This window comes from Taudactylus pleione, unplaced genomic scaffold (genome assembly GCF_031769625.1).
Source record: "Taudactylus pleione unplaced genomic scaffold, aTauple2 ptg000053l, whole genome shotgun sequence".
NCBI lineage: Eukaryota > Metazoa > Chordata > Amphibia > Anura > Myobatrachidae > Taudactylus > Taudactylus pleione.
Genome location: NW_028284455.1, coordinates 30,925,774 through 30,946,878, shown reverse-complemented (window position 1 = coordinate 30,946,878; position 21,105 = coordinate 30,925,774). Strand labels below are relative to the sequence as shown.

Genomic DNA, 21,105 nt, shown 5'->3' with positions numbered 1-21,105 from the left:
TATCTTACAAGAAGCTTTCCCTAATTACACATTTCTTCTTCGGGTTCCGTAGGGTCCACAGGATCTACCTTGGGGTATGTAGTTGGATCGCATCCAGTGCGCCAAACAGCAAAGCTTTGGAGCTCCCAGCATGCACTGGTCCTCCTCACTATATACCCCGGCCACAGGCATTCAGTTTTTTCGTTTGGTGCGCGGCAAGACGCACCTGTTATAACAGTGGGACTGCTAGGCAGTCCTAGGCTTTTTCATTTATGTTTTACGAGTTTTCAGAACTTCAGAGTTTAGCGGTACCAGGCGCTGTGAAAGGAGCTTGCACCGCGACTCCTTCTACCTCCACTGATGCCGAAACACCAGCACCGCTATATGCACTGAGGTTCTCGGCAGGCCTCAGCGTGGCTTAGTTGGCGGTTTAACGCTGAGATCTGGGACTGCGGTTGGGTCACAGATGTCAGGTAAGCTATTCCTCTTGGGGAATCGTGCACGTAGCAGTCCCCCGCCTCCGGTGTTGAGACGCATTGGAGGCGGCTGTGGGTGAAGGCCCCGTCTAACGTGTCTTCACTAAGGCGACCAGGGCTATATCGTCTGTCGCTGGGGACGGGTGGTAAGATGCACTAGAGCGCACTAGTCAACATCTTACTACTGTGAAGTCACCGTACCCGGCCGTCAGTATCGCAGCCATGGAAAGATAGGTGTTCCCCCCAGACGCAAACTTCCGGGAACGGATTCCCGCGTCTGGCTTGCTATAATTGACCACCTCATGTATGAGATGCACGCAGTTTATCATTTGTCCGTGCACTGCTGAAGCGGTTGGTCTCAGAGGTTTGGTCTGTCTCTCTATATACCTCTCCCTTGGGTTTGGCATATAGCGCACTCTATATCCTACCATCACCCCTCCGGGGCTGATCAGTTGTTCCAGAGTCCATATTGCTGTAGCAATTGTGCATATTTATGCATTGAATTTGACTGTATGCTAGCTGATGTGTGTACACTGCCTATTTTTTCAAAACTGTCAGTTACAACTATCACTCTATCACTATTATATGTGCATATATATGTTTATAGGTCCCTGAGAAGAAATACATGTTTTTTGATTTCAATTCCAATTTCTCTTCAATTGAATGCATATGTAAATATATGGTTAAGATAAATTAATTGTATGATTTAAATAAAATAAAACAACAATGGGCTATATATAATATAGAATCCTGTTACAAGAATATAGATATCAACTATTATCTCTAAGGTTCAGATTATGGATTGTTAAACTTAAAATCTGATGATGTGGTTTTTGATAAACATCGATAATTTAGAACTATTATTAATATCTAATTGATGCTATATAAAAAATAAAAAAAATGTTTTGGTGATGTTATTAAATTAATTAAACAGGAGGCTTTCTAATGAATGTCTTTCGAATTATGTGATTTTAATGAATGTATTTTTATTATTATTTGTTTTATTTTCATTGTGAATATATCACCAAAGGTGATGCTTTTAAGTGTGTACCATTGGGCTGTAAATCTGATAGAGAAAGCAAAAGTAAATCAGAAGTCATATGTTGATCTGGTGTTCCCAATTAATTAAATAATTATTGATCATGCCTGGAGGGATTTAAGGAAGTGCCATTGGCTATGGCATTAAGTCTTGAAAAAGTTCCGTTTTTTTGCGGGACGAAACGCGTTGACGTCATCACCCAGGCATCTGAGGTTTGCTCACAGCATCACTACCACTTACCGTCTGTTACTTTGGATGATATATACGGAACCATCCATTTATTCCGGGAGCGCTGCCAGCCGCATACGGCACTCACTCTACAGATCCATTCCATCTCCCGCTGCATGGCAAGTTGGTCTTATTCGGCCGCGACTCCACAGTGAAGCGAACCAGTCAGGGCGGAGGACAGTGTGGATCCAGTCACCTCCGGTACATTACCTGCTCCTGGTCACTGTTCGCTGGATCACGTTCACCGCTTCACAGAGATTTTGTCTCCCATTGCACGACAGCTGCTATCATTCACCCGCGGCCTTACACCAAAGAGTTAAACCGGGATAACCATCAGTGTGAACACGGCTACCTAGAGGTAGAGGTAATACCTTCTCCACCTTTTCACTGTTTATTTTTACCATTCCACTGCAATTCACTCTGGGACGCCAGTAGTGATTGCTACACAGTAGCGAATCCAAGCTGTTCTGACAATTTCTATCAAGATACAAATGCTACTTTCTAGCCACATTGTTACGACAGTGGCTTCTCTATGCTGTGATACCCCAGTTTAATGATATTTTTTTGCATTTAGCAATTTATTCCAGCCCATTATTGATTCATTTATTTGTTTTTATGTAGGATCTATTTTTCATGTGCACATGATTGTAACTTTGATATATATGTGAACTACATTGTGTTGATTAAAAACATTTATCTTATTCATAAGGCCTCCTGTTTATTAACAAACAGCAAACCTATTATAGACATATGAACAATACCATTTTATACATCAGTGCATAGCACAGTATTGTTCCGTTTTTCTCTACAACTATCACTCTGTTTCTCCTCATCCCTCTGAATGTGTGTAGGGTGTTTCATTGGTACAAAAGTCACATTGCATTGATACTGTATACCTTATATCATTTATACATTTTGTCATGTCTGAAGGTAAAGGTGAGGATGGGAGCCCTCCAGTGCTTATATCCTGTAAGTTCTGTTCTGCATGCCTGTATAACCAGGATGTTAACCAGAATGGGTTCTGTAATAACTGTTGCAAACAGCTATCGAATATATCTGGTACACCTGCACCAGCACCAGAGTCATCTTGGATGGCCATCACACCTGAGGTTTTGTCCTATCTAATAGGCAAAGCCACGGAGGTACGGGCTCCAGCTGCTGTAGTGCCTCATGCTATGAAGTATTCACAGCATGTACATCATCCCATGTGTTTGCCCCCCATGAATCCCTGTTTGGTTAATTCTGTCGCTCACTCTAGTCAGAGTATACTACTGTCTTCAGCCTCTCTGCAGGTGGATAAACCAGTGGTAGTAAAGAAGCCGGGGCACAAAAGAGGTTCTCGTCATGTGTTGCCTCAGGAGTCTGACTCGTCCTCCTCAACAGATAATGATTCTCAGAGCTCTGGGTCAGTCTCAGTGAAAGAAGACCATCAATCCCTTGTGGATGTTCCCTTTCTAGTAAGAATGGTGAGATCTGTCAGTATAGAGGAAGAGGAGGTTGCACTGACATCTAAGGGGGTAATCTTTAGATGTCAGGCGGTGACTGATTACTTCCCTCAGTCAGGGCAGTTGATAAATCTCATGTCTGAAGCATGGGATACTCCTAGTAAGCATTTTCATGCTACAAGGAATGTAACCTCTTGGTATCCATTTGCACCAGGAGCGTGTAATAAATGGGAGGTTCCCCCAATGACAGATGCTCACATTACAAGATTAATTAGGAACGCTTTTACCTAGTCCTGCAGCATCCTTTTTAAAAGAGGTTACGGATAGAAAGCTTGATAATCATTTGAAATCAATGTTTTCATTATCTGGGGCTATTACCAGACCAGCTACGGCTGTAGCCTGGGTGGCCAAGGCTATGGAGGATTGGATGAGGTCTCTGGAGGAGACTATAGTGGATCCAACAAAAGAGCAGCAGCCTCTTCTCGGCCAGATGCAGGAAGCAGCTGTGTATTTGGAGGAAGCGGCGATTGACACAGGCATCCTGGCTTCTAGGGTTTCGACTAACTCGGTGGCAGACCGAAGAATCCTTTGGCTAAAGACCTGGAAAGCAGATCCAGGGTCTAAAAAGGCTCTGGAATCTTTGCCTTTCACAGGGAAGGTACTGTTTGGACCAGGGTTGGATGACATAATGACCTCGTTAGCAACACCGAAGTCTGCTGAATTGCTATCTACGTCTACTTCTAGAAGACAGTCATCTCTGTCCTTTCGTCCACAGAGTGGGACAAAGAAACTGTACTCTGCAAGACGGTCAGTCTCACAGGAAACCGCAGGCCAAGAAATCTTGGTCAACCAAGCGCCAGACCTCCAAGCCAGACGGTAAGCCCACTGTCTGATGGGGCGGGCCAACCCTGGAGGAGGTCAGGGCTGGAGGCCGACTGTTAAAGTTTTCCCAGGCCTGGCAGCGGACAACTACGGAGGCCTGGGTGCAAGAGCTGGTCTCTCTGGGTTAAGCCATTACATTCCTAAGGCATCCCCCTCAGAGGTTTGTTCTTACAAACCTTCCTGCAGACCCGGTCTGAGTTTCAGCCTACCGGGAGTCTGTTGGGGCCCTCCCTGGAGTCAAGAGTCATAGTACCCATCCCTGTGATGCAACAGGGAAAGGGTTATTACTCAAATTTATTTTTGATTCTAGAACCCAATGGGTCGCACCGCCCTATCCTAAATCTAAAATCTCTCAATGGATTAATCAAGGTGCAAAAATTCTGTATGGAAACTCTACGGTCAATTATGCTGGCAATGGAGCCTGGGGATTTCATGGTCTCGCTGGACATACAGGATGCATATCTGCATGTCCCGATTGCAGGGTCCCACCAGGCCTTTCCCATTTTTGCAGTGGATCAGCAACACTACCAGTTCCAGGCTCTGCCCTTTGGTCTGGCTACAGCCCCTCGGGTGTTTACCAAGATAGTGGCAGTCATGACGGTGTGTCTCAGGCGACAGGGAGTCAGGATACTGCCATATCTAGACAACCTCCTAATATTGGCACAATCTCAGGAGATGTTACTAGGTCATCTATGGATGACCATTGTCTGCCTACAGGAGCACGGCTGGGTGATCAACTGGAAAAAATCTTTTCTTTCTCCAACTCAGCAGATGGGGAACTTGGGAGCGCTTCTGGACTCTCTGAAACAGAGGATTCTTCTACCAGAGGACAAGATTGTAGCACTACAGTCTCGTGTGCACAATCTACTTTGCAAGCAAACCGTGTCAGTTCACTTGGCTATGCAGATGCTGGGCTCCATGGTAGCCACATTTGACATGGTGGCTTATGCCCAGTTCAACTCCAGGCCCCTACAGCTGTGGATCTTGGCCCAGTGGAGTGGTCAGCATCATCGGATAAAGCATCAGATGATTCGCATGTCACCAGAGGTTCGGCTCTCCCCTGCTTGGTGGCTGGAGACAACTCATTTAGAAAAGGGTCGTCCTTTATGGATCCCGGAATGGGTACTCCTCACCACGGACGCAAGTCTGTAAGGATGGGGAGCAGTGACGGGGCATCACACCTTTCAGGGAAGGTGGACAGACCAGGAAAGTCACCTACCAATAAAGCACTTATTCTGGTGCAGGACCTTCTTCAGGGCAGGCCTGTCCAGGTTCAATCCGACAATGCGATAGCAGTGGCCTACATAAATCATCAAGGAGGCACACAAAGTCCGGCAGCCCTGAAGGGAGTGGCAAAGATTCTGCTGAGGGCAGAGGGACATCTTCCAGCGATCTCTGCAATTTCCATCCCAAGTGTTCTCAACTGGGGAGCGGACTTCCTAAGTCGCCACGACATATATAGCTGGAGAACGAGCTCTTCGTCCGGATGTATTCTAATTCCTGGTGGACAAGTAGAGATTACCAGACATAGACCTAATGGCGTCATGTCACAACCACAAGGTCCCCAGGTACGGGTCCAGAACAAGAGAGCCCGCAGCCGCCTTCGTGGACGGCTCTGATGGTGAGATGGAACTTCAGGATGATACTAATAGCTCCTGTCTGGCCCAGGAGGCATTGGTTCTCCAATCTAATTCATATATCTATAGACAGTCCACTTCCACTGCCTCTACGTCCAGGATCTGCTAATGCAGCGTCCTTGTTTTTACCAGAATTTACCTCGGCTGCCTTTGACGGCATGGCTCTTGAGCCGTCCATCTTGAAGGCCAGGGATTTTTCTGCTTCTGTGATTCAGACGATGCTGAGAGCAAGGAAGTCGGCTTCTGCTCGCATTTATCACTGAATCTGGCATTCATTTTTTCTGTAGTGTTCCCACAGAAAATATGACTCTAAAGTGTTCAAAGTAACAAGAGTACTTACTTTTTTGCAGGTGGGATTAGATTTAGGTCTTCGCCTGGCTACCTTGAGAGTCCAGGTTTTGGGTTTGACAGTTTGGTTTCAGCGCAGGATTGCCCCTCTGCGGGATATTAGAACATTCTTTCAGGGTGTTCTTCGGCTGCAACCTCCATTTCGCCCACCGGTGGCACCGTGGGATTTGTCTTTGGTTCTCAGGGCTCTACAGACGCATCCCTTTGAACCCTTGGATAAGGTGGATTTAAGATGGCTGACAGCGAAGACACTTTTTCCCCTTGTCATCTCTTCAGCTCGTAGAGTTTCTGACTTGGCAGCACTGTCATGTCGCTCGCCATATCTGATTTTTCATCAAGATAGAGCTGTCCTCCATACCAAGGCAGGCTACCTCCCTAAGGTGATTTCCCGTTTTCACATAAATGAGGAAATTGTAGTCCTGGCCTTCAAATCTTCAGGTGAAGCTTCCTTGGATGTGGTTCGAGCGCTTCGTATTTACGTAGATCGGACCAGTTCCATCAGGAAATCAGATTCGTTTTTTGTGCCATATGGATTTCACAAGAGAGGTTGGCTAGCAAACAGACAGACGTTGGCTCGCTGGCTTTGTATGACAATTTCTCAAGTATATACACAGGCTGCTCTCCCTGTTCCTAACAAGGTCACAGCACATTCCACTCGGTCGATCGGACAATCGTGGGCTGTAAGACATGGCGCCTCAGCTGAACAGCTTTGCAAGGCAGCCACTTGGTCTTCCGTTAATACGTTTATCAAATTCTACTCATTTAATGACGTTTGCCTCCCAGGATGTTTCCTTTGGGCGGCGGATTCTCCTCTCTGCGCAGGAGCGTCCCCACCCATAAGGGAACTGCTTTAGGACGTCCCCAAGGTAGATCCTGTGGAACCTGAAGAAGAAATACAGACTTATGGTATAACATACCTTTTGATAATTCCTTTTCTTTGAGGTCCATAGGGTCCACAGGGCACCCACCCTGACACACCTGGCCTCAGTTGGGATCTATTTAAGCCTTTTTTTTCACAGATTCCCTCTTCGCATGTTGAGTGTTTCTTGTGCAATTTTTCCTACTCTACTCTCCGTCCCTTGCCGTAAGGCTTGGTTACAAACTGAATGCCTGTGTTTGACGGCAGGGTATATAGTGACGAGGACCAGTGCATGCAGGGAGCTCCAAAGCTTTGCTGTTTGGTGCATTGGATGCGATCCAAGGTAGATTCTGTGGACCCTATGGACCTCGAAGAGAAGGAATTATCAAAGATATATTATACCAAAATTCTGTATTTTGATCATATACTATAGATGGAACATAACATTGCTTGGAGGCCACTAATGGGAACAAGATTCTGGAAATGGATTATAGTCCATTTGAACTGCTATGGGGTATACGTAATAAGTTCAGATTTCCTGGAACTGGCATAATTTCTGCTATATAGCCACTCAATTTAAAACTGTAATTTGTTTTAAGGCAAAACCAGGTTGGTTTTGCCTTAAAACAAATTGTTGCTTTAAATTTATCAGTTATTTCACTAAAATCACACCAGATCCAGGGAATCAGAACCTAGGTATCAAGGAAGACCGCCAAGAGCATACAGCAAGGATGTCATGCTTTCTTGAAATCCTTCCTAAAGGCCTCATTAGCAACAGGAACCAGCGGGGTGCCAGCATCGGCAAGTCCGTACACACTTGAGTGACAGCTGGGGAGCGCGTATCGTCAGTGACATAGCCGGTACACACTGCCCGATGTGGACGATATGGGATCGGACTACATATCGTCTAGTGTACCCAGCATAACAAGCACATTTTATTCTTAGCTTATGACATAGTATACATTGTACAACCTTGTGGAAAATTGATCACCGAGATCGATACAGAATTGGGATTTGTAAATTTAAAAAGCGAATGTACTCTTCTTTATTATAAGGGTACAGTAAATTTACCTTCTCTTAAATTTCTGTTTGTTTTCAGTTGGACATATGTACATAGATAATGTGCAGGGCAACTTACTTCCTGAATATTAGCAGGTATTTCTTCAAACAGAAGTAGCCATATCACAGTCATGTAATGAAACATCCAGGAAGCAGGTTCAATTACGTCATCTGTATTAACATTTGACTAAATTATGTTTTAGGAATATGTTTGTTCCCCAAGAAGAGTCCTACAAATATTTTGTCTTCTTCAAATATTGTTTCTCCGATATCGTATTCAACATATTAATCAATATTAGGACAGAATTTACAGGTTTATAATAAGTATTTCGTATAATCTCCTATTGAAATCTAGTAAATATATATATATATATATATATATATATTTATATATATATAATATATGTTCAGTGCATGTTTTTTATCTTCTTCAGGCTGTGTTGGGGGGAGGTGCTTTATAAGCATCTGTTCCAAGCCAGGGCGCTGTCCGGTGCGGATGCTGTGAATGCATTAAGGCCTTTCTATTTTGCTGTGCACCCAGATTTCTTTGGTCAACACCCAAGAGAGAGAGTAAGTAACTTTTTTCCCTAAGTGTTACGTATTTTTGACAAATGTAAAGGACAATACTACATACCCATGCAAACACACACATACATGTTCAATATAAAAGTATAGAGAAAGTCTAATATGACAAATTAAACAACTATCACCAGACCTAAACTTCCTACAGCTCCTGGACCCATGAGTTAACCCACTGCTTGCCCCCGATAACAAGCTAATAATGCATATTTCTTTTCAGGTCTGAGTAGACCCGAAAAGTTATATGCGATTAAGTGCAGTGCTGTGGGCTGACTTCAGGGCTAATAGGATAGCCCCGCGGGATCAATTAGCCCACGGTAAATTACAGCAGATAATTTAATCCCCCCCCCTTGGTATTGCTCCCTCACAGCACTGAGGTCTTGGGTTAATTCCCATCAAGGCCCTAACTGTGTGTAGTTTGTATGTTCTCCCTTTGTTTACATGGGTTTCCTTTAAGGGATCTGTTTATCTCCTACATAATTAAAAAACATACTGGTAGGTTATTGGATTCTGACAATAAAAATGAGGTGTGTGTGTGTCAGAGTCAGACTTGCCTACTTTTAAAGTCTCCTCTTTGGTAGCAGCATACCACTTTGGGGGGCGGGGCTGGACTCTCACATCATTAGGAGCTAAAATGATGCGATTCAGTTAATTCCAGCACCGCCCCCCTATACGGACTGGCAGTGGCGTCACAAGGGGGGTGCGGGTCGCACTCGGCTGACAGGAGTGTAGCATTACGTTCAGCACTCAGCTCCTGACACAGTGAGGGAGTTGGCACTTCACACAGGCTGGACCCCGGGGGCAGCCCGCACCTCCAGCACCACCGGTGTGACAAAAACGGGGGCTCAGGGTGCAAGGCCACGCCCTTCTTGCGAGGCCATGTCTCTCCCACAAGGCCACACCCTCTTTTTCCATGGCTCGCGGGCACTGCAAGCCCATCCGGCCCTGCCCGCATCGGGTGTCTGATGAGGTAGGAACGCCACTGCGGACTGGCGATTCCTGGTATTATCTCTACATCCTGCCCACTTCACTAGGAAGTCGGCAGGATATTGGCGATCAGGCCACTCTTTTGTGGGTGCGGGAGACTACCCGAAAAATCGGGAGTCTCCCGCACCTTCTGGAACAGTAGGCAAGTATGGTGTGTGTCTCCATGTGGTAGGGAAATACTTTGTTCCGTCCTTCATTAAACTGCACAGCCCTGCATACGATATTGTCTGATTGGCTGTGCAGCACGGCGAACTAGAAGATCTAGTATGCGACCCGCGGGAGTGTGCAATTGTGGTACACAATAAGCAATCTTCATGATTTGTCCTTCCAATATGACAAATCACAAAGACATCGTTCTAGTGTGTACCAGGCCTTAGTGTCACTTGGACTTAAAAAGAGGGAAGAGGTCCTGATTTGAAAACCATTGGTGTCGATAGGAAAAAAACATTTATTGAATTTAATTTTTTTTTTTATTTATGTTTTTGCTGTGAGAAATTAGACTAAATTTTTTACAAATTTTCTCAAAAGACCCTAGCGATCATGGGTGACCATGAGACCTAAGATGAGATAGAGGCGTGAGAGCAGAGCAATTGGGTACGTTTTTCTAGGCCTCTGATGGGTGAATTATCAAAAAAACAAAAAACATCAAAAAGGTGGTGGATATTTGCAAAATCTAGAGGATCCTGTGTTCACTATTACACTTTGTTTTCTTTCCAATCTTTCCAGGAGATTAATGAAAACTCCCTCAAAAGATTAAATGGATACCTAGAAAATCTTCAAAAGCCCGGACTTAGATCTCACAAACCTGCTAAACTCACATTTTACGTTCGAGAAACTGAGCCGATCTCTGAGAATGAGCAAGAATCCACTAAGGAATCGGGTAGATGCTTACATACAATTACTTATGTTTCAGGTCATATACATACATCTCTAATATTGTCCCACGGAAATCCTCCTGTTTAAGAAAAGGGCTGTGTTTATAACATGAGTAATGCTTATCTCTGATGCCCTCTTTGCAGGATCTGCCAGGTCCCTAAAATCCTAAAAACAGTTTTCTGTATACTACTACAGCACACTTGATTCAAACAAGGAAGAACAAGTGGGCGGCGCTAGTATTAAGAACACCAGTGTGGGACCATTGATGGCGTTGCAGAATGGGTGGATCACTGCATGCTATGTGTAGTCAAATAGTCTTAAATACCATGAATACTTGGGCATACAAAGTGCCAATGGGACTCTAACTTGTGTCTTCATTCTGAGGTACCTATAACACATTTTTTTTCCTGAAGATATGGCAACATCTCCTACATCTATCTCATTTATTGCATTTCACAGGATTCCGATCAGTCAGCTTTACTTTAAGTTCCAGGGACCTTCTGAGTACTGTCTTGGGCATTCTCAATTCCTGCAGCTTGTCTACCGACCATGTACAAAGTTTAGCTGAAGTTATTGACTCTTCAAAAAGAGCAACCTCAACGTTTTACAGACCCATAAAGTGGGACAAGACCTATTACTCCTTCACTGGTTTCAAGGACCCGGAAGAGGAGCTGGAACAAGCACAGAAAATGGAAATAACTATTTTGTAAGTTGCATCCAAAAATCATTGTTTGGTAGCATTTCCTATCTGGACAGAGAAGTAGCTTCCACAGCTCAATATTTATGATGGCTTATGTTAAAGTTAAGGCTTTACTATAATAACTTCATATTACTAGTAGTAGTATTATTAGTACGTCTAGAATATGTATTACTATATAGTAGGCACTATTATGTGAATATCCCTTTTTGGGAAGTCGTGCTTGTTTTTCCTCTCATGATGCTTCTCAGTTGCATGATAAAAGAAACCTATAATATGTAATGTAAGAAGTATAATGTGAAACCACTGTATATAACCTTTACAAATAAAGAGATGATCAATCATAACAATTACATTATTATCGGAATCAATAGCTAAATTATATATTCATGTAATGTATATTAAATTTCTAATAATATATGTAAATGTTTTTAGTTTATGTCAGAACTTCAGTTTTGTGAGACATGATCAGACCCTTTCTCACCATGGAAGCCACTAACCTCTCATCCATGCCCTTATTATCTCTTACCTCAGCCACTGTAACCTGCTTACAGACAGACAGCCTTTCTCTAATGGCTCCCTGTCCAGGGGTGTATCTATAATGGGTGCATGGTGTATGGTGCACATGGGCCCCTGGGTCCAGTGGGGGCCCGCACCGCACATCCTGTACCCATATTATCTAATATCTACCTCTCTGAGGTCCTGCATTGGGTGTCTCAGCGGTGCACAAAACGCGTATTGCGCATGCGCAGTGAGGAAATCGCCGGGGAAATGGCGCAACCGCGCATGCACAGTAGACTCTGGCCACAGACTATTGCCCAGAGTCTATTGATGCTGTGGTCGCCGGTCAGCCGCGTCATTCTGCTGCCGTTCGCCGGGGAGAGAGGAGGGGGCCCCGGGCAGGGAGTGCACACAGGCCCACTCCTCTCTTAATACGTCCCTGTCCCCTACATAATTAAATTCCTCAACCATTCTAATTTCGGAATATTAGAATTAGGACATATGGACACTGGGGGAAGGGGGTGGTGATAATACAATGGACATCTATGAATGCAGGGAGGGGTAATGCTACATTTGTCTGCTAGACATGTCAACAGAGTGATGCCCTATAGGTGTATTTTTATTCCTGAAAATAGTTGACTAGGTTTTAAAATACATGTTATTGACCTAATTAAATGACAAATAAAAAACAATGTCTGATTATGTTTTTGATCTAAAAAATATGACAGTTAAGTAGTTAAAATGGCTTACTGTACTTCATTGTGGTTTTATGTATTTGTTTGTCCTGTAGTTCATGGATAGAGAGTAATCAAGAGGTTGCTCTGAAGAAGCTACACAATAGTATTCCACTGAGGAAAGAACTGGAACGCTTGAAGACTGAATTGTCCAACCAGCTTCAGCTGTCTGATGTCAGGTAAGATGTGGCATAATACTCAAGTGATGCTATCCTGTAAATATCTGTACAAATGGTGAATTCTCGTGTTATGTATAATCGGGGAGTTCTGTGCTTGTAAAAGATCAGCTTTTGCAAAATAAAACTTAGGTAGTGTTACATCCATGTGGCGACAGCAGAGAGACATTTGGTAACAGGGGTCTATTTCATACTTGCCGACATTCAGCTCCCTCCTTCCGGGAGGGAGCTGAATGCCTGCATTCTGCGGGGGGCGTGGCCGGGCTATGATGCCGTTTTGGGGGCATTGTGAAAAAAGGCATTGTGAAGCAGGGGGCGGAATCACGGTGACGCGATTCAGCACGAATCGCGTCATCGGGACCCCCGGCAGCGGGGGTTTTTACTAGTAGTCTGGGGGGGTAGGCGGCAGCCGGGAGGCTTGCCTGCCTTTCCGGGGGGTCGGGAGCGGCACCCGATATTCGGGAGGCTCCCGACCAAATCGGGAGGGTAGGCAAGCCTGGTCTATTTACTAAGCAGTGTTAGGAGACAGTGAAAAGTGATAAGGTGCCAGCCAATCAGCTCCCAACTGTCATTTTTCAAACACAGCTTGTGAGATGACAGTTGGGAGCTGATTGGCTGTCACCTTATCACTTTTCACTGTTTCCTAACACTGCTTAGTAAATAGACCCCTGAGAGTCAGGGAGAGGTAGATTTTGAAGTCATCAGTGTAGAAGTGTTACTGGAGGCTGAATAAGCAGCTTGCTTTAGCAAGAATAGAGGTGTACAGTGAGAAAATGAGAGGGCTGAGGATAGACCTCCTCCAACAACTAGTGAAAGATGAGGGGTTGATGTACCAGAGGTAGAGACACCGAGGCAGCTGGATAGGCAGTTAGTGGGCCAAGAAAGAAAAGTGTCAGGAAATTCACTGAAGTGGAGCTTATGCAAAAGATAGTGATCCACAGTGTACGAGATGGCAGATGGGTGAAGGAGGATGAGTATGAAGATAGGTATTCAGTGGGAAAGGAGAAGTTCAGGGAGAGTAATGCTGCCCATACACCTACACGACCAGCATAAGATCAGATTCATCATACGATTTCTCTACGACTCCCCAGAACTCCCTGGCAGTCCCGGCAGCATGTTTGGTGTTTTTCTTAGCACAGGATCTGTCGTAAGATGGATCCTGTGTCTCACAGGTTCATAAGGGAAACAGTCATTGAAATGACTTGAATTGCTGCATGATGGATCGTATGAACAAAATAAACGGCACGATCTGCACACGATACGATGGACAAGATGTGCTGCACATCTGATCATAAGATCCGATTATAGGAGCTGCGGGAGCGCGCATCGGATCGTATCTTACTAAAATAATACACGATTTTCACAAGATGCATCTTATGACTCATCGAAAATCGGGCAATCGGCCCGAAATCGTGCAGGTGTATGGCCAGCTTAAGTTGTAGCATGTGAGTGGTCTAGCATGAGTATGTATTCTGTCCAGTGGAGTTAGTTTTGTCTTGGAAGAAGTAGGGAAGTGGGAGGTTGTACAGGTGGCCGTAGAAGAGGACTGAAGGTGGCAAAGAGGTGTCAGCGGTTGGATATTAGGGAAGTAGTTTTGCTTGTCATGTAACAGTTCATTATAAAGAAATGAATTTATGATGATGAAAACTTGTGTTGGAGTGCGATATCCTGCAGTGCAGAGCACTTTGGCAGGTAGCGAGTCTGGTGTGCTATGGTTGAGTTTGGATCACAGACTATGGGGCTTATGTAATAGGATGCGATCTGCAGCCACTTTGGGAACTCCTGCGGATCTTCTGTTTTTTTTCTTAAAGTGGCAATCATTTTAAAGGCAAAACCAAGCTGGTTTGCGTTTAAAATGATTGCCGCTTAAAAATAAAAAAATTTGCTATTGTAGACAGAGGCAGCCAGTTAATGGCCACGATAGTTATAGGAGAGACTAGGGGGTATATTTACTAAAGTGTGGGTTTTTAGAAATGAAGATGTTGCCAACCAACAGCAACCAATCAGATTCTAGCTATTATCTTCTAGAATTGGTGTGGGCAATAAGCGGCCCTCCAGCTGTTTTTGTTGAACTACAAATTCCAGTATGCCTTGCAACAGCTTTAGCATGGCCAAATAGCAAACTTGTGGCAGGGCATGCTGGGATGTGTAGTTCTACAACAGCTGGGGACTGCTTATTGCTCGCCCCTATTCTAGAAGGTGCTAGATAAATGTTAAGTAGAATTTGATTGGTTGCTATGGGCGACATCTCCACTTCTAAAAACCTGAACTTTAGTAAATATACACCTAGTAGCTTTAATGAAGATGAGAAGTGGATTGTGTCAAAAACATACATGTGTCGCTGTGCTGATTTGTGGGCAAGGAGGAGAGAGAATGTGGTAAGGTGAGAGCAAAGGAAAGTATCTAGTGTACTAGTGTCTAACTTATTCCTCTTTGAGGGGATGCGGTTCGTTTACCGCCGGCCGTCGGAATCCCGACGGCAGAAGGCCGACCCCAGACTAAAGATAGTTGTCGAAATGCTGACCTCTATATTTAACCCCACGTCGAAATCCCGACGCCCGGCAACCCAAATGAGACAGGCCGGTGGGAGGGGAGGGTTAGGTATAGGTTAGGGTTAGGTATAAGGCACCCCATGGGGGGGAGGACTTAGGGTTAAGCACCCCCCGAGGAGGGTTAGGGTTAGGGTGGGGGTTAAGGTTAGGCACCTCAGGGGGGAGGTTAGGTTCAGGGTTCGGGGAGTGGGGGTCAGGGTTAGGCACCACCGGAGGGAGGGTTAGAGTTAGGCACCCCCCAGGGAGGTTAGGGGGTTAGGCACTTCTAAGGGAGGGTTAGAGGGGAGGGTTAGCGTACTTACGGCCCCTGTCGGGATGTCCTCCTATCGGGCTTCCACCATTGGTACAAGAACCAGCGGCTATTCAGCCATCGGTATGTCATACCGATTCCCTCATTGAGGTATTCTGTTAGTAGACTTTGCCTGTTTATTCTTGTAGTAGTGTCTCTTATGTAAATTAAATCATACACTTTATGGAATAGCCAAGAAATTTTCTCTGTATACTAGAAGTGGACATTCTATAACATTGTCCCTATAGGTTGTCCGTCAACCTTATGCTTACCTTTTAAAGTCGGACTAAATGAGCTTTAACCAGTTTTGCATTAAGGTGAACTCACAATGTAAACATATAAATATATTGTCTCAGTAGGTGGCTAATCTTGAGACATATATGTGCCCACATTTGGTAGCTGTATGAAATTTGGTGGACGGGTAACTCCAAAAAAAATATATATAGATCATATTGCTTTTCTAAAATGTACTAGAAAAATGTTAGTTGCTTTTCCTTTACACTGGTTTTCAATTTTCATGCATGTCTCCAAATATCTTGTTATACCACGTTATATGGAACTGTATTATTTATTAAACTTGTACTAAAACAAAGTGGTAATCCTTCATCTTTGTATGGGCATCTTATCGAAGTCTAATTGTTTTCTGTCAATTGACCTTTTCCAGAAACATATTTTCATATACACGTTTACAGAGTTGTTGTTTGTTTTTAAATTAAACTGGTTCATCTTATTTTTATGTGTTTAAAAACACTAAAAAGCAAAAAATGTTTGCAGCTTTTATTACTTATTGCACATTTCAAGCTTAGTTATCACACTTATACCGCATTACTTAATTCCACATTGTTACTTTTCAGCAAATATACAACACAATTTGTTGATTGCTGCAACGGAGATTGGAGATAAAATAATAATTTAGAGAGACAGCTGAGCAACAGGTATAATTTTAGTAAAGTTGCCCCATAATTAGTGCAATTTGTAATTTTTTTTGTGGTGACCCCATGCACATACCCCTGTAAAGGCAGAAGAGATGAGACCTGAGTGCTGAACTGCCACTTACCAAACAAACCTAGAAGTTGCACTGAAAGTTTCAGACAAGTTCACCTCAAAAGCACCCTTATAAGGAAGCTAGGATAAGAGGGGCTTGCAACCAGCCATTAACCTTGAAATGTCCCTATGTCCACTATATACCCTTCAAAGAGCATTTAAATCTTATGTTTCACATGGACTCATGAGGAATTTCCCCAAGTACCCAGCTCTCCCATCTGAAGAGGCAAACTTTAGTTGTCACCATCTTGATGCTCAGATCCAATGCATATGGAAATAGGTGCATAATGTCATAAAACCAAGGCCGAAACTAGGATATGTGTCACCCGGTGCAAGGCAGTAGTTTTGCACCCCTCCCTTCCCGTACCTGGATTTTGTCCTTGCTCCTCCATAAGGCAGTGCACTAGTCAGACATCCCTGGTATAGTGACACATTATTCCACACACCATAATGCCCATTACACATTATGCCAAACACTGTAGTGCCTAATACCAAAGTGACACGTACATATGTGCCCAACACCATTTTATGCCCCACAGTAAGGCTTCTAATTATTTTAAAATTACCTGCTCGTTGTCAGGGGTTTTATGCTAATTACCAGGGATTCCATGCTCATTGTCGGGGGTTCCATGCTCATTGTCGGGGGTTCCATGCTCATTGTCGGGGGTTTCATGCTCGTTGCCAGGGGGTTTCATGCTCGTTGCCAGGGGGTTTCATGCTCGTTGCCAGGGGGTTTCATGCTCGTTATCAGGTGGTTTCTTACTCGGCATGGGGTTTATGCTCGTTGCCAGGGGGTTTCACGGGAGAACATGCAGCTTTCTGCATCTTCTCCCGGCAGCGCCAGCGATCCCGGCACTTCCGGGAACACTATGTGCATTTCGCTAGCCTAACAGACACTAGAGGTCCAGTATGACTTCTAGCATCTGTCTTCTCCTTGGCAGCTGAAATTTTTGGATAGCCGTTTTCAGCAGAAATCTGCAGCCCCCAAGTCACTGCGCATTGCGTGGGGTATGCAGGGGCTGAGTCAGACCTTTTTCACCCCCTGCATTCCGGCACCCGGTGCACATGCACCTCTAGCCCCCCCCCCCCCCCTAGTTGCGGCCCTGATAAAACCATTTGCAGGGAAGTTTTGCTGCTTATTATATAACCATTAATAGAAAGTGAACTTAGCCATGTCTTTAAAATTGATACATGTGTGATGTATTATGATTTTCTTTGGTTCAAAAGTATACATATTTTGTGGTGAGAGCTGCTATGTTGCTTTCTCTTTCAGAAAGTAAATCTGTATCAAGGCAAAGTAAATTTAATGACTTAAATAAGTTTTACTGATTTATTTTAGAGTGTCCAATTGCCAAAGTCATGTTATCTTTACCTTTAGCCAATTAACTTGAAAGTAGCAAAAATATACAATATCTTCATAAGTTATCAGAATTAAAATGATGACATATCCAATCTGCTCTCTTTGTCTTTGTGAATAATATTTTGTTTTTAACTGCAAAAAAGGAGTTTTGTTTTTATCCTACGTAGCATTGGCCCTAGCAGGACTCAATAGGCCTGCGTTGTATCGGGCAATGGACAGAATTTTTTTTTTTTTTTATCGGAATATGAGATGTAGATGTAAGAATAATTTGCTGTGGCATAAATTACAACTATAGGGACTATTTACCTACTTGCACAATTCTGTAACGTTTGACAATCACAAATTTGACCGGTTTCAGTCAGCAACTTTTTAAATGATTTTCAAAATAAGCAGAGTTATATGAAAATGTAAAAACGTGCATGTCAGAGACTAGACCCAGCTGGACTCTACTGCTCAGGAACTCAAGCTCTCGCTGAGTGCCAGACTATGGATACTACTATAAGGTTCCCTCAATACTTCAGTGCTCATTCCCTCTGTCACCTATCACTAGATATGTTAAAATATCCCAAAATAGTATCCTCTCATCCACCTCTCACTATTCAGACTGCGACCACTCACTATTATTCAGGTCATTAATGCGCCCACTCAGTACACTCTGCTTCTTGGTAGTAAAGGGTAAATAGTTATCTGACTAGCACTGAAAGGTTAAATACTTCGTAGCAGTCAACAGTTAACCAGGCCTATCATTTATCTTCAAAAGGCGAATTACGTTGTTTGGAGCATACGGACACATATACAAAATATAGTAAAGTGCTTAGATACAAAACATTTTTTCAATATGACAAACAGTATGTTGCAAAATACAATTTGAAATAAAAAATGGAGAAACTTACAGAGCATAGACCACTTAATTTGTATAGTCTGATAATTGGGGAGACAATAGGTAATAAGGTACAGTCTCTATATTTGCTTGATCACCGGAGTCTGACACTCGGTCAAAGGTCAAGATCTTTTAAGACCTCCTTAACACCCCTGGTGAGTCATTCACAGCACTCTTGTGATTGGATAGCTGAATGTATGACAAGGTCTAATAGCTCCAACTCCAAAGTTACTTTACAACATAATTCTTAGATATTGCATAGCTCTGCAAATGAGTCTCGTGAGAATATATAATAATCTTAATGGATCAGCCATCAGTTTACCTTTTGTAGATATCGCTCACCCCTCTCAATACATTTAATATGATAAATGCATCTTCATATGGTTTCTGTAAATGATAACTACCATTGTTTGGTACATGATGCAGGCCTCACTCCTCTAATAGTAAAGTGGCTAATTTAAAAACAGATCAGTACATTGGTTTTTTTATGAAGTTGAACATCTCATGTTAGCCCAAGTGGGTATAGAAGAAAAAGGCAGACCCCATCCCCTTTTTCTCAGACTGACTAGCCCACTGTTGTGCTAGGAGTCAGCCAGTGTCTTCTAAAGGTAAACAAAGAGCCCCTCAGGAACAGGACTCAACAAAGAAACATCTTCTACTCGGGGGGCGTGGCCTGACTGGCAAACAGGGAAGACGTGCTTTGCTGCAGCTCCCTAAATTACCCTGCAAAACCACCTGTTCCCGCCGACTCCTGTGGTTATAGAGGGTCCTCTCCACAACCTTACCCACACGGGGCCCCACTGTCCTCCTGGCTGACACCCAGGACAGAGTTACACCTCTGGGGCCTTTGCGGCCTACTCCGCCTCCAGAAGCCGTGGCCTCGATCTTGGCGCCGGGCCCGAGTTTGCCGCGATAACCGCCGATCACCGCCGGACGCTGCCACAACTACCATACCCTAACGGGACCCTCGCTGTCTGGCTGGAGAGGTGGGATAGGCAGCCTGTATCAACAGGAGACCCCTGGAAAGGCCCGTGATCGGAGTCGCAAACCTCAGGAGGACGCCATTTTAAACCCTATCCTCTACCCTGCAAGCGCTGAGTGCTGGAGGCTGCCCACTCTCTTTAGCATATACATGCTTCTGTGGCCTCTCTCCTACCTACTAGCTGGGCTTCTGTGGTGAAGTGGTCGCTGGCTGCTCTGTGTTTGGTGCTATTCCATTAACCTGCTGCCGCTGCTGTATTACATGAGGACCTCTGGGTGACTCTTTTATTTCTCTGCCGAAGGAAGGTGAATCTGCAGGAGGGGTCTGTATTACTCTTGCATTGCACCTGTAGTGTTATTACATCATATTGCACCCTATAACTTTGTTCACTCCATACATGAGGGTCTAGCTCCCTCTTGTGTCAGCATGATGTAAGATCAAGATTTAAAGAAACAGTGCCTCAGAATATATCATCAAAGATTTCCGGTGGGCGGGCCAAACGTAGCGGCCCCCTTTTTTAAGAGAAGCTCCCTGTTCACTGTTGACCCAAGAAATAAATAAATCCTACTGGACAGCAACCAGGGATAAGCTCAGGCAAGGCGCTCACATCAACGCCGGCTCCCTGCTCTCTATACCCCCGGATCACGGCCTTGTGGCATATTGCGCTGCGGCCATTTTATTGTAATTTCTGGCGGCTGTTTCTCATATATTGACAGAGTGCTCAATGCGGCCAGTGGAAATAGACGGCGCCTATTTTGACTTCCTGCTCATAGTTCCTCTTCTACAGACAACGCCTTGTATTATTCTACATATATCCTAACAAGGAGCGCCACTTTAATCAACAGACACGCCAGTATCCCTTGCCCTTCTCTACTCTCAAAAATCTCTCCACACTTGGTGTCTACAATGGAAAAATATGTGGCAAAAACCCCCAGAGGTCCTAGAGGCTCGCAAACTGGGCGCAATAAGGACAAAGCCTCAGCATCTGATGCTTCTTCTTCTCCAATGTCTTCTAAAAGGGATGACTCAATTGATGCTCTATTCGACACCGATAAATACAGTTCCCAATCTGTACAAAAAGCTAAAGAAATATCAGACATCATTTCGCCCTTACTTGATATAAAATTAGCACCACTAACAGAGGCAATTACGGCTGCAACTGCGCAACTCACACAACATTCCCAACGGCTGACAGAGGCGGAGGATCGCATCTCTACATTGGAAGATGAATTACATGAGGCAAAGTCTCTTCTCCAATCACATGATTCCACTGTGGCGGCTCTTCATGACAAACTTGAAGATATGGAAAACCGTAACAGAAGAAACAATTTACGTCTTATAGGTCTCCCTGAATCAGTGAAACCAAAAGATCTTCTCCACCTAGTATCTACATGGCTTCCTGAAACACTGGGTATATCATCTACCTCCTCATCCATCTTGGTGGAACGGGCGCATCGCATTGGTCCGGATCGTCAGAATACTCAACAACGTCCGAG

General features: G+C 44.2%; 1 protein-coding gene across 3 annotated transcripts in view; it reads left to right on the top strand.

Moving 5' to 3' along the window:
• Nucleotides 1-21,105, top strand: part of TCAIM (T cell activation inhibitor, mitochondrial) — a 94,625-nt gene that overhangs the window by 33,695 nt on the left and 39,825 nt on the right. For all 3 annotated transcript variants that reach the window (XM_088462774.1, XM_088462775.1, XM_088462776.1), the window contains 4 exons: nt 8,387-8,522; nt 10,245-10,398; nt 10,854-11,100; nt 12,383-12,505. In XM_088462774.1, the coding sequence (XP_088318900.1) occupies nt 8,387-8,522; nt 10,245-10,398; nt 10,854-11,100; nt 12,383-12,505 (660 nt within the window). The remainder of the gene's footprint in view (nt 1-8,386; nt 8,523-10,244; nt 10,399-10,853; nt 11,101-12,382; nt 12,506-21,105) is intronic.